Raw genomic sequence first — 15,125 nt, 5'->3', positions numbered from 1 at the left:
TCATACTATATTATAATTTGTGGAATGACTTAGTATTTTTTAGTAACAAAACAGAAAATCACATCAGCCATAATGACCTTCGTATGACCTTTGACCTCAAGGCTAATGCATGTGTCAAGTGACATCATCTTGCTGTGTAATTCGTGTAAGGAGTAGCAGTTTTAGTAAAAATAACAGGAAATAACATTTTCGGCCATAATGACCTTTCCATAACCTTTGACCTTGAGTTGGTCACGTGACATTTGTGCCACCAGCTATTGGTCCTGATGACCAAGTAACATTGTTGTACCATATATATTTGCGACAGCAGCAGCATTTTATGGTATTTGGTCATATACCGGCAGTATCCCCTTAATGACCTTTGACCCCAATTCTGGACAATAACTTTTAGACACTGGGTATAGCTGATGCATGTACCCAAGTGCCATCATCGTGCTGTATAATTTGTGGAAGAAGTAGCATTTTTAGTGAAATCACGTTTTTGGCCATTGACAGGAAGTGGATGACCTTTGACCTGAAGTTGACCATGTTTCATTTGTCCCCCCACCCAATGGTCCTAATGACCAACTATGGTCAACATGGCTCAAAGCATATGGCTACGGTGGCTCATTATAAGATTGACAGAAAGAAAGAAAGAAAGAACTAGATATGGTTGCGGTCGCCTGCGACCGCGAGCATGCACAACCGCCAGGTATTTTAGGGGGGGGGGGGCTGATGCAAAATAAAAAATGACCCCTTAATCTGTGAGAACCGGAAGTGATCCTTTAATTACCTTTGACCCCGCAAAAATATAACATAGTGCTTAGGATGTCATAAGGAATATTCCTGGTGAATTTCAGCTTAATCGGAACTTATACGTGGATTTTGATTTAAAAAAATTTATGATTGACCTTTTGACCCCCTTAATGACTTTTGACTTCAATGAAAAAAAAACCTTATCTACACCGACAAAATGCATTGTTCCAATTTTAATTAAAAAATTCTACTATGTTTAGTTGTCGAGATAAAAATTCTTAAAGTTATTTAGCTAAAAACAGGAAGTGACCCCTTAATGACCTTTGACCCCCAAAATAAAAATACCATGCATACACCATGTAACACTAATTCATGTATGATGGGTATATTACTCTGGTTTGTTTACATTTTGAGATAAAAAAAATTTAAACTTTTTTGATAATTTTGGTTTTTGACCGGAAGTAACCCCTTAATGACCTTTGACCCCAAAACTGTAGGCATCCTAAAGACCCTAGATAATAGCGATGCATGTGTGCTAATGGCGACTCTCTGCTATGTAATTTGTAAAGACAGTGATTTTTTGAATATTTTTTACAAATTTTTCAGACTTTTACCGGGAGTGACCCCTTAATGACCTTTGATTCCAATTTTGTGGTATAACTTTTAGACACTGGCTATAGATGATGCATGTGTGTAAGTGACGTCACGGTGCTATGTAATATGTGGGAGGAGTAGCATTTTTAGTGAAAATCCAAGTTTTGGCCATTGACCGGAAGTGGATGACATTTGACCGGAAGTTGATCATGTGACATCTGTGGCATCACCAAACGGTTATACTGACCAAGTATGGTCAACATGCCTGAAAGCATGTGGCTACGATGGCTGATCATAGTGTTGACAGAAGAAGAAGAAGAAGAAGAAGAAGAAGAAGAAAGAAAGAAGAACGCGGTAAAAAGAATGCACATCGCCGATGGCGGATGTGCAACTAGTGGCAAATGGTGGTCATAGACCACAAACCTAGCTGGGTTTTGGTGTTGTGGAGGTATTTGACCCCTGCAAAATGTTCCAAAAATGTTCCCATGGTCATGAGGTTTGTTGTCACCGAGTTTGAGTCCTGTATTCCTTACAGATGTCCAAAAAATACATTTATAAGATTTGACCTCTGCATGACCTTTGACCTGACCCCTACAAAATGTTCCCCTGATCATGAGATTTGTTGTCACAGAGTTTGGGCCCCATACCCCTTACAGATATCCAGAAAATGAAATTATAAGATTTGACCCCAGATAACCTTTGACCTGACCCCTGCAAAGTGTTCCAAAATGTCCCCCTGATCATTAAGTTTGTTGTCACCAAGTCTGAGCCCCGTACCCCTTACAGATGTCCAGGAAATTCATTTCTAAAATTTGACCTCTGCATGACCTTTGACCTGACCCGTGCAAATTGTTCCCTGGTCATGAGATTTGTTGTCACCGAGTTTGAACCCCATACCCCTTACAGATGTCCAGATAATGCAATTGTAAGATTTTGCCCCTTTAATGACCTTTGACCCCAATTCTGTATGCAAGTTCTAGGCGTGGGGTATAGCCGATGCATATATGCAAATGACATCATTGTACTATATAATATGTGGCAGAAGAAGCATTTTGAAGGTATTTGGTTAAATACAGGAAATGCCCCCTTAATGACCATTTACCCCAATTCTGTTTAGACCCTATGGGCACTGCATATAGCCGATACATATGTGCAAGTTACATAACTGTAGGGTGTAACATGTAGGAGGAGAAGCATTTTGAAATTTATTGCCAGAAAGAAGAAAGATCGGATAGCATTACAGTACCTAGCTGGGGGGTGTAAACCCCCCAGCTAGGTAAAGAAACAAAGAACTTGACAGAAACAGACCTTAGCAATTTTGCAAATTGCTAAGGAATAACGGCAATAGTATTGTAATGGTAATATTTTAGGTATAGGCTCACAAATAGACTGTGCTTTAGCAGGCGGTTCCGCTTTGGCACTGCTATCCTTTTAAACTAACTCAGCGCTTGGCGGCCCTTCCGGAGCGGAACCAATTTTAGTTCTCGTGTGTTATATATATAAAAACAAAGTATTTAGATCGCAATGGTGCATCCCCATAATTATGATTTAGTATGGGTGGCAACTGGACTAAATGCTGAACTCTATATCTTTATATCCTTTGAGTAAATTAGGAGTTAAGAGGAACTATCTGTTATTTTTGAGAATATAATTGCCACGGTCAAAAATAGATTTTCTTTATACTTTCATATTTGATGGACCTTGACCTCAAACTAACACACATGGGATAAATTTCGGAAAAATATCCCCGTTGCCATGGTAACAGGCAAATGTCAATTTTAGGCCTATTTTCACAATTTTTGCATTTTTCAGCAGTCAATTTGTCAAGTTTTGAAGCCAGTGTTACTAATATACACAATATATATATACTATTTTCTTTATAAGGTATGAATAGGTCAAACCTTAGATGCCGCAATGAAAGTATAAAAATAATCACCAGATGTCAGGGTGGGTTATACCATTTATTTGAAATAGGGTGTTTTTCAATTTTTCAAAGTATGAAAATATACCAACTTTGTATAGCTCATAAACCATATGGTAGTGTTCCGATTTCAACATCGACCACAGCATGTTGAGATGATACATTGGTCTTATGAAAAAGTTACATTTGAGCTTGGGGAAAACACATCTGTATATACAGTGTTGCCAGACATTTGCCTATTTTTCGAAATTCAACACAAATCTCACCTTAAGTTAAATGATGTGAAAATGAATCATCATCCTTTCAAGGAACATTTATTAGAAAGAGAGTTTTTATTCATATCAATTTTGATCAGTTATAATGGTCAGTGTTGTTCTAAACCACATGGGTGTTGCCATAATTGGGGTTTTATTGTGATTTGTGGATATTTTCAACTTTTTACATAATAAAGAAAGAAACATAGACCTCGTCATGTTGAGATGATATATTGGCCTTATGAAAAAGTTATTTTGATCTGGGGGGGGGGTAAAACATCAGTTTATACAGTGTTGCCAGATATTTTCCTATTTTTTCAAAATTCAACACAAGTCTCGCCCTAAGTTAAAAGATATGAAAATGAAACTTCACCTTCATACGGAACATATCTTTTTAGAAAGAAAGTTAATTTCATATTCAATTTGATCATCTGGGATGGTCAGTGTTATTTCTAAGCCATATGGGTGTTGCCATAGCTGGCGTTTAATATGACAATTTAGATATTTCCAGCTTTTTACAAGTCTTAAAAATAGTACACATCCTTAAAATTATTGTGGAATGAACGCAATATTAAGGTTAAAAATTACCCTAAGAACACTTAGTATGTGAATTTAAATTTTGAATTTGAGTTCGGAAAATATTTCCTTCTATACAGTATTGCCAGTTATTATCACATATATTCAAAATTCAACGTATGTCTCACTTTAGGATTTATATTGTTTAAATCGCTGCCATGAATAAACCACATGGATGATGCCACTATAAATGGAGTTAATAGTGAAATGTGGATACATTTTCAATTTTAAAATGACACCTTATTAAAGTTACAGCTATAGTATTCCAATTTTTTCACAAAAAACACCCAAAAAGCACACAAATTTGTCCTAATTTGGCGCTTTTATGGGCACCTTTGCCTTAATGCACCCAATTTGGTGTATTGTCTCCACTGCAAACCCACCAATCGACATACCAAAATTGCTAAGGTACCCCCAAAACCGTGGCACATCCCCGTATACCTTTAACCAGGGAGAACCCCCCTCCGGGGACGGGGTCATGTCATAGGTATACTGTGCCCAGTAGTCCTCTTTTTCTACTTGAAACGGATATTTCCTCAGACAACTTTTATCAACATTTGGTGATTTTTTATTTTGCTTTAACCCTGCAAGTATCTGCAAAAGTGTTCATATAAATCTCCTTCAGTCTTGAAAGCTTAATTTTAGTTGCTTCCTTTTTACAAGCTCATGTCATCAATGAGCAGGGGATGCTTGAATGACAGAGAATTAGCAACAATATCATGCAACATTTCAATGGTCATTTCTTCTATACTTTCGACTCTCCTGCGAGCTCCTCTCTAGAAAGGTAACTGGACATTAATTTGTCTGGCTGTGAAAAGGTTCTGTGCATTATTGTCTTTGACTATTCATATATCTTTCGAGACATTTGCTGGATCTATATATTTTTTTGCCCATTTCTTCCCCATATCTTTTTTGCAAGTATAGTTGGGATGTGTGCTTTAATAATATGGGGTAGGCGTAATTTAAACATTATCTTACTCTTATATGCATCTTTTGCAATGTAACAATCTTATGTTATTTTAATTTATTTTAGCCTAGCTAGTATGTGTATATTGGTAAAAACATTATGGTTTTTATGTAAATATTTTAAAGTATACATGTTTGATGTTTTCTGTGTTGTATTTTAAGGGGTTGGTCACCCACCTTTGCACAGTATTTTGTCGGACCTGAGAGCACATCAGACATACCAAATTGCATTTTGAATACGAGGATTGTCCTTCTGATATAGAATAATTTTTATTTTTTTTTAAATTTTTTTATTTTTTGACATATTACAGTTAATTTAATAAATCTAATGATGTGTACTTAAAGTGTATGTAGCTAGGATGAAAAGCCGACCACTAATCAATTAATTAATGTTAATTGAAAAATTTGACCTTTCATAGTGAAGATATAGATTTTTCCCCAAAAGACCTTAGGTGTTTTGGTGAAAAATCTATATCTTCAATACGAAAGGTCAAATTTTCATATGGACGGCTTTTCATTCCAGCTACATACACTTTAAGTACATATCACTAGATTCATACAATTTACTTTTGAGATCTGTTAAATTTCAAAAATATAAATTTCTAATCATTTGCCGTAAAATTTGTATTATATCGCAAATTTCAATATATGTCTGATGTGCTCTCAGGTCCACAAAAAATATGTGAAAACGTCGCTATTTGAACCCTTATGACTTATAAAAATATCGACATCTCACTATCAAACGCTAATTATGGCAACACCCATGTGGTTTGGAACAACACTGACCATTTATACAACTTATCAAATTTAATATGAAAGTAAATTTCATTTTAATAACTTTCCTTGTGAAGGTGAAGTTTCATTTTCGCATCATTTAACTTAAGGTGAGACTTATGTTAAATTTCGAAAAAATAGGAAAATATCTGGCAACACTGTATAAACATATGTTTTCCCCAAGCTTAAGTGACCAAATATGTATCATTTCAACATGGTGAAGTTGATGTTTCACTTCCACATATTTTTTAAGGAATGCATACCATGGTATTTTGGTATTTTTAAAACTTGTAAAAAGTTCAAAATAACCACATCTCGCTATTTAACCCTAATTATGGCAACACCCATGTGGTTTGGAACAACACTGACCATTTATACAACAAATTTAATATGAAAGTAAATTTCTTTCTAATAAACTTTCATTTTCAACCTAAGGTGAAACTAGTGCTGAATTTTGAAAAAATAGGAAAATATCTGGCAACACTGTATAAACAGATGTTTTTCCCCAAGCTCAAATGTAAATTTTTCATAAGACCGATGTATAATCTCAACATGATGAGGTCGATGTTTCATTTTCACATCTTTATTTTAGGAATGCATGCCATTGTATTTTGGCATTTTTAAGACTGAAAAATTGCTGAAAAAGCTGAAAACTACGTTGAATTTTGAATTATGTGATAATATCTGGCAATGCTGTATAGAAGGACATATTTTCCGAACTCAAATTTAAAATTTTAATTCACATACTAAGTGTTCTTAGGTTAATTTTTAACCGTAATATTGCGTTCATTCCACAATAATTTTAAAGGTGTGTACTATTTTTAAGACTTGTAAAAAGCTGGAAATATCTAAATATTGTCATATTAAACGCTAGCTATGGCAACACCCATATGGCTTAATATAACACTGACCATCCCAGATGATCAAATTGAATATGAAATTAACTTTCTTTCTAAAAAGATATGTTCCATATGAAGGTGAAGTTTCATTTTCATACCTTTTAACTTACGGCGAGACTTGTGTTGAATTTTGAAAAAATAGGAAAATATCTGGCAACACTGTATAAACTGATGTTTTACCCCCCCATCAAAATAACTTTTTCATAAGGCCAATGTATCATCTCAACATGACGAGGTCGATGTTTCTTTCTTTATTATAGAAATGCATTTTGGTATTTTTATAACTTTTAAAAAGTTGAAAATATCCACAAATCACAATAAAACCCCAATTATGGCAACACCCATGTGGTTTAGAACAACACTGACCATTATAACTGTTCAAATTTGATATGAATAAAAACTCTCTTTCTAATAAATGTTCCTTGAACGGATGATGTTTCATTTTCACATCATTTAACTTAGGTGAGATTTGTGTTGAATTTCGAAAAATAGGAAAATGTCTGGCAACACTGTATATACAGATGTGTTTTCCCCAAGCTCAAATGTAACTTTTTCATAAGACCAATGTATCATCTCAACATGCTGTGGTCGATGTTGAAATCGGAGCACTACCATATGGTTTATGAGCTATACAAAGTTGGTATATTTTCATACTTTGAAAAAATTGAAAAACACCCCTATTTCAAATAAATGGTATAACCCACCCTGACATCTGGTGATTGTTTTTATACTTTCAATGCGGCATCTAAGGTTTGACCTATTCATACCTTATAAAGAAAACAGTATATATATATTGTGTATATTAGTAACACTGGCTTCAAAACTTGACAAATTGACTGCTGAAAAATGCAAAAATTGTGAAAATAGGCCTAAAATGAAAATTTGGCTGTTACCATGGCAACGGGGATATTTTCCCCAAATTTATTTCATGTGTGTTTGTTTCAGGTCAAGGTCCATCAAAGATGAAAGTTTAAAGGAAATCCATTTTTTGACCGTGGCAAACATTTAAAAAAATTCTCCAAAATAACAGATAATGCCTCTTAAGTCGGGCCAACGGCGACTAAATCGTCAACCCCACTGGTTTTTCAGAAGGGATCCAGTGAGGAGGGTGGTTGGATACCCCGATGGAAATAAATACAAGATCCATCTACAAGAGCGGACGAGCTCTCTTGAAAGAGCCAACGACCATCCAGCAAAAGGAGGGTGGCTGGACACCCTGATGAAAATGAATGCAAGTTTCTATCTACAAGGACGGATGAGCTCTCTTGAAAGAGCCAACGACCATCCAGCACAAGTTGTACATGACAGTGCCATGACAACATTACCCGAAGGAGATGCTTTTAAAGCACCAGCAAAGGCAAGATCCGCAGGAATCCCAGTCCGCGGGACAGCACTGAGGCAGAAGGTAACGGGAGCCCACTGTATTAATATATTCCCGAGAATACCATTATGAGTCGCAGATCAGATGAATACGTGTTAAACAGATGGGTGTTGGGACCCTTAGGGTACCTATCCGAGATGCTACTGAGGAAGAGGTTGCTGAGCCTGAGAGGAGTGCGAATGATGACAGCGTTACCCCAAAGTCTACGGAAAGGATAGCGCTTGACGGCAGCATTACCAATCGGTCTCATGTCAACCTGATGGGGAAGAAGGGAAAGGTCTTCCAAATAGGAACATGGAATGTAAGAACTATGAATCAGGATGGAAAACTGGAGCTGCTACTTGAAGAGGCAGATAGACTACATCTATATGTTCTTGGCCTCAGTGAGACTAAATGGAAAGGTGAAGGATCTTTTCAACCAGACAAAAACACCAAAATTTTGTTCCCAGGAAAACCTAGTGGGAAGAAAGAAAATGGAGTTGCTATAATCTTGAAAGGAGCGGCATGCAAGGCATTTAATTTGCGAGCTACAATCCCATCTCCGATCGACTCATCACTGTAAGACTTCTTGCCAAGCCCAAACCAATAACCATCCTGCAGGCTTATGCCCCAACATCCAGTCACGAAGATGCAAGCATTGACGAGTTCTATGAACAGATGCAATCGGTTTTGGACAAGATTAAGAAAGGAGATGAATGTGTAGTTATGGGTGACATGAACGCCAATGTTGGAGAAGGCGAGGACAAGAAATGTGGAATTGGAAAGTTTGGCCTAGGAGACAGAAATGAACGAGGGGACAGGTTTGCTAAATTCTGCTGCGCCAACAACCTAGCCATCATGAATAATTGCTTCAAACATCACAAAAGAAACCTGTACACATGGAAATCACCTGGCGACCGTTACAGAAATCAGATTGACTACATCATGATGAAAAGAAGGTGGAAATCGAGTGTCTTGGATGCAAAGACATACCCTGGGGCTGACTGTGATACAGATCACATACTACTAGCAGCAAAGATGCGAGTGAAGCCAACATGCACCAAATCAAAGAGAAGATCAGGCAAACTGAATGTTAAGAGGCTGAATGACCCCACCATCAAGGCCAAGTTCAAGCATGAATCCGAACAACAATTCAGAAATGAAGCGATGAACCAAAATACATCAAGTGAAACTAAACCTGAATTCTTGTGGGTAACATACAAAACCATTTTAACACAGACAGCTAAGCAAACAATTGGTAGAGCCAAAAGAGTTCCCAAGAAGCCATGGATTAGCCAAGAAGTACTTGATCTAGCTGAGGATAGAAAAGAGCAAGTTGCGCAAACAAAGTAACACGCCAACCCAGAAGCAGCGATATAAAGAACTGTGTGCTGAGATCCAGAGGAGGATCAGAAGAGATAAGACAACATGGCTTGAAGAACAATGTAAGCAGATTAAAGACTTTGATGCAACCGGAAAATCCAAGGCAATGTTTGAACAGATCAGATTAGTAAAAGCCAAGTCTACTCCAACACAGCAAGCATGCATCAAGGATATAGAAGGAAAAGTCCTCAGTGAATCGGAAGATATCATGAACAGATGGAAAGAGTATGGTGGAAAACTGTTTGAAAAACCAGACAAAGAAGTACCACTTTCCATGCCAAAAACACCGGTTGAAGAGGTAGAGCCACCACCTCTCATATCTGAAGTTGAGTATGCAGTCAGCCAACTCAAGACTGGGAAATCACCAGCCGAGCTAATAGGACGGTATGGACTAGAAGCTTTACACCAACTATGCACAAGCATATGGACAAGCTGTGAATGGCCAGAAGACTGGAAAAACAGGAGTTTGTGATGTTATTCAAGTCTGGGGACCCCAAGCAATATTCCAACTACAGGACCATCGCACTCATCAGCCATACCATCAAAGTTCTCTTGATGATCATTATACATCGCCGCCTGAAAGCAAAACTGGAGCAAGAACTACCAGAAGAACAAGCTGCCTACAGAAAAGGACGAGGAACCAGAGACATGTTGGTATGCCTTCAGATCAGATACTGATGGAGAAGATACTTGGAATAGGTGAAGAAGTCTTTGTCATGTTTATTGATTATTCAAAGGCATTTGACTCAGTCGGTCATGTTAAACTGTTTGCTGCAATGGAAGAAATGTGCTTCCCAGTACATCTTGCGTCTCTGCTACAATCCCTGTATGTAAACCAGAGAGGACAGATCAGGAGGAATTGTGAAAATACAGATAAGTTCAGTATGACCAAAGGTGTGAGACAGGGTTGCATTGCGTCACCGTATCTTTTCGTGACATACACAGAGAAAGCGATGAGGGATGCTGATGTAGATACTTATGGCATCAAAGTAGGAGGCATACCAATCTCAAACCTTCGTTATGCAGACGACACCGCACTCCTGGAAACATCAGTAGAGGACATAAAAAATTGGCAACATCAGTAGATGATACTGGCAAAGACATGAATCTCAAACTCAACATGAAGAAAACAAAACATCTTGTCACAGGGGCAGTAGAAAAAGAGTACAACATCACAATAGATGGAGAAGAAGTAGAACAGGTCGATCACTTCAAGTATCTGGGCTCAGTAAAAACATCAAATGCAAATTGCACGGCTGACATCAAAGCCAGCATTGGAATGGCCAAAGGAAGAATGATCGAACTTCAGGATTTGTGGAATGATCGAAACCTTCCAACAGAACTGAAAATGAAACTGATCAAGATACTGGTATGGAGTGTACTCCTTTATGGCCTGGAGGGCTGGACTATGACCAAAGCAGATGAAAGACCGAAGCTTGCTGCTGAAATGTGGTTCTGGAGAAGAATGCTAAACATCAGTTGGAAGGAAAAACAAACAGGAGCATCCTTGAGGAACTTGGTGTGAAGAGACAGCTGCTTGGAGAGTTGGTGACAAGAAAGCTAACATACCTTGGTCACATCCTTAGAGGAAGTGGCAGTGCATTAACACTTCAGATAATAGAAGGAAAAGTTGAAGGGAGAAGGAGGAGAGGAAGACAGAAGAAACAATGGTTTGACAACATCAAAGAATGGACAGGAATGAACCTAGTCAAGCCAAGCGTCTAGCTCAAAACAAAACAGCTTGGAAGAAGGAGATAAGGAGATGCAGCCAGATGGTAGCCAATCGTCAGTAGTGACGGCAGCCGAAGAAGAAGAAGAAGGTTTACTTATTTACCAAATAATCTCATGAATATTTTCTACCATTACTGATATATTTTTCTGATCAGCTTTCATTTTTGCAATGTTTTTATTATCTGTCAGAGCTTCCCGGCTCCCATGCTGGTTCACAACACCCATTATTTCACGAGAAAAATTTAGCGTGACCGACTTTCCGCAATTTATCAGCGGCGTACCGGGCGCAATTCCAAAGAGGGCTTAAAGGACACTCCGGAACAATCACAACATTATGCCTTATTTGTTAGAAAAACAAACAACTATGGAGCACGAATCACGTGGTTTTATTTAAAACAAACTCATATTGACCATAAAAGCAAATAAAAACAGCCGCTAAATTCAAATTTCCCGGGCACCGAAATTGCCTGTGGCAATGTCGTCCCAGTAACACAATGAATGCCGACAAATGAGCACAAATAACCATGACGTCATTACCACATGTAATATAGACTATTTACATATGCGCCTCATGCTAATTATTGAAGCCCTCTCCAGGATTTTACTCCATTATAATGCTCCGCCAGCTGCCAAGGGTCACAAAATAACACTGCGCGGTAAGCAATTGGTATTGGTATCTCATTGGCTAAAAACGCCGCTAGAAACTAATCGCTATAGCTTAGCGATCATGTTATAAATTTAGCTGTTTGGGTTGTCTTTCAAAATATCCAGGCAAGATTGATTATTCTATTGTTGAATGTCAGACAATAAAGCTTGTATTTACACAGTATCTATAGATAATAACTCAACGAATTCGCTGTCGTAGTGCACGTTAGAATATGACCGTTGCTAGGTCAACTGGATCACAACTCTGAACTGGGGCATATCAAAATTCGGAACAAATGTATGAGCCACAGTGTCGACACCCTGTATTATAAATATTTTTCCCTGCAATGAATCACGTCTTAATACTCCGTTGGTGAGCGACGGGCGATTGGTATTTCACCGAACGCAAGAAAAGTAGTCCTATCTAATTGGCTAGAAATCGATCGCTAGATCACTCAGTGGTGAAGTACAAACTCAAAATGTAGAGATGTATTCATTTCTATTTAAATCAATATTCTGTTATTGACGCAGATAAAGAAAGTTGCATACTGTCTAGATATGGTGCATTGTATTATAGACTTGTGATTTAATATTCTATACAGCACGTGAATCTGACCTGAATAGGCTAGGCGTGTTCCTTTTATATGAATATAATTCTCAAATAGTTTATATCATATTTTTAATGTACGATTTAAAAATCGTTACGGTGAAAATGCAATAAAATATATCCGTTTAAAGAAAACAGCAATCGCCGCTGAGTGTATTGAATTTCCAGTTAGTGTATTGAAAACAAAACCTGGGTTTTACCTGACAACAAATCGATTTTTTTGTAATGGCAACCTCATATGGGGTACTAAGCATGCGCAAATCATACAAACGTGTAGAATAGAAGCTCTGTGGTATCTCATATCGTGTAAATGATATGCTTAGCCTGAATCTCGAACAAAATCGCCATGCGAGCTATTGAAAAACGAGTGGATTCGCCGTACTATTTTTGATACGAAGATATAGGGATGATGACGCTGTGTGAGCCCAGGCTTGGAGCAGTAACCAAAGATTACTAACGTGCACTACGACAGCGAATAGTCCGAATCATATCGTGTAAATGATATGCTTAGCCTGAATCTCGAACAAAATCGCCATGCGTAGCTATTGAAAAACGAGTGGATTCGCCGTACTATTTTTGACACGAAGATATAGGGATGATGACGCTGTGTGAGCCCAGGCTTGGAGTAGATTACTAAAGATTACTAACGTGCACTACGACAGCGAATAGTCCGAATCGACTCGCACTTCTGAAACATAATTGGATTGATATAAGTTGTGTGATAGGCCTATGCTAGTTGATGTGTTTACTATTGATATGATAAAATCTCAAATCCTTGAATATATTTCTGTATTTTTGTTATTTGAACAATACTTTTTGAGGCACGTGAATATATATAACTATTTAATTTCTTGCTTGCGTATTGAAAACATAAACTGGCAAAAAAAATTGAATTTGTATGAGTTAAAAACGTTAAAAGGGCAATGAGCATACGCAGATCGCAGCAGAGCATGCGTATATATGCGTAGCGGAAAAGAAAAGTTTTATGTATCTATCGTTCAGGTGGTGTTCGTACAGGTACAGGTGGAGTGTTATACTTTGCCTGTAGTGCTCGGCCAACCACGGCGGAACAAAATAGCCACGCCGTGCTGTTGAGTATAGTGGTTCGCCCTACTATCATAGCGATTTCTGACACGAAGATATAGGGACGGTGACGCTGTGTGGTGTGACAATCAAGCCGAAAGACATGCACTAAAGCTAATATCAGGTGATGCACTCTAAACAAATACGTTGGTAGAATGTATTTACCTGAGGTCATGCGACATGAATTAAGGGCAAAACGTGTTACATACTCAAAATTAGAAAAATAATCATGCTTTCAAACAAAAATGATTGTCATCTCAGAGTTAGAGCCTACAAAACCATATATCGTTGTAAAGCTGAAAATGTAAGGAATACAATTTTGCAACTTGTAAGTTAATACAGGGTGTCCCAGAAAAAAAATACCGAGTGAATTATTGAAGTCGAGAAGTAGACATCAGAATCAAAAAAAAATTAAATGTAGCGCATAACCTATTATTGTGCATCCCGATCCCGTACGAACATTTTATTTGATTCGGTTGACTGGTTCCGAAGTAATTAACGATTACATAATGCGCGCATCAATGCAAATCATTCCAAGTTTGATCACAGGTGGGTTTTTCATACTCGCTCACCGCTTCCTTGTTAAGTTTAGTTCACATGATCTATTTTATAATCCGACTGCGTTATGATATTCATGCTTTCACTGAAAATGCATAACAGTTTGTCAAAACAAAACATGAAGCCCATTGACAGTTAACCACTATAATAGTGCGCATTGTGTTGAATGATAATTCTTTCAAACTTGGAATGAAGTCAATTGACGCGTGCGTTATGTAATCGCTCATTTCTTCGCAATCAGTCACCCAATTCCAGTAGAATTCACGTATATAATGCAGAATAAAATGAGCTACACGCTGATGTTTAGATGTTTAGATGTTTGCATTTTTACCCAGCCGTGACGTTAGTCACGGCTGTTGAAACAAATTCATCAGGTTTGGTAATGAACGAATAAATAGAGTTTTTCTTTTGTCAAAACCAATTTGAAGAAAACTTACTAGTTTTTCTTGCTGACAGTTTCGTCAGTTAGCAACTGACTTTATCAAAGCTTGGTGTTGTTGTGATGATCCAACAGCTGACGACTGGCGGGAAGTTATGTCACTTCCGGTGTTAGTCTTGCTGGCAGTCTTCAGAAGTGGATCGTACACGTGACTAAGATTGTAGACCCCCTCGTCTCTGTTCATTACTCCTCGCCCCTCTTTCTGATCTGTATTGATTCTTTAATCCACCTGGCTTTCCTATCACTCTCTCTCTAAGATTTTGGACTCCCCCAGTTGATAATATGATTAGCCCTGGCTACGTGATCGCTTATGGCTGAGTTCTTAAAATGGCTCTCTGATTCTTTCCTCTTTGACCTTGTATACTTTTGTTGACTTGCTTTCTCCGCCTCCCTCCTGTGTTCATCCAGACGCGTGCCGAAAGTTCTTCTAGTTTCACCAACATAAGTTAGCTCACAGCTACCGCAGGAACTTCATAAACACAATTAGGGTTTTAACCGGATCTTGTTTATCTTTCGGATGGACCACCATTTTTCTGATCGTGGTATGGGGTCTCATGGCGGTCGCGATGTCATGTTTTTTGAGAGTTCTACTTATTCTTT

The 15,125-nt window shown here is 37.9% G+C and overlaps 3 protein-coding genes across 3 annotated transcripts; all 3 read left to right on the top strand.

The window, feature by feature from the left end:
* Positions 1-9,568: 9,568 nt before the first annotated feature.
* Positions 9,569-9,934, top strand: LOC140143475 (uncharacterized). The gene has a single exon (XM_072165312.1). It carries the CDS (start codon positions 9,569-9,571, stop codon positions 9,932-9,934), a length of 366 nt encoding a protein of 121 aa, XP_072021413.1.
* Positions 9,935-10,118: 184 nt separating this feature from the next.
* LOC140143464 (uncharacterized) lies at positions 10,119-10,547 on the top strand. Its single transcript, XM_072165301.1, has one exon. It carries the CDS (start codon positions 10,119-10,121, stop codon positions 10,545-10,547), a length of 429 nt encoding a protein of 142 aa, XP_072021402.1.
* A 17-nt stretch (positions 10,548-10,564) lies between these two features.
* Positions 10,565-10,987, top strand: LOC140143453 (uncharacterized). Its single transcript, XM_072165290.1, has one exon. The coding sequence runs from the start codon at positions 10,565-10,567 to the stop codon at positions 10,985-10,987; it is 423 nt and encodes a 140-aa protein (XP_072021391.1).
* Positions 10,988-15,125: the final 4,138 nt, after the last annotated feature.

The sequence above is a fragment of the Amphiura filiformis genome, chromosome 2 (assembly GCF_039555335.1).
Source record: "Amphiura filiformis chromosome 2, Afil_fr2py, whole genome shotgun sequence".
Lineage (NCBI taxonomy): Eukaryota > Metazoa > Echinodermata > Ophiuroidea > Amphilepidida > Amphiuridae > Amphiura > Amphiura filiformis.
Note: the sequence above shows the minus strand (reverse complement) of the source record. Positions and strands in the feature narration are given on the sequence as shown.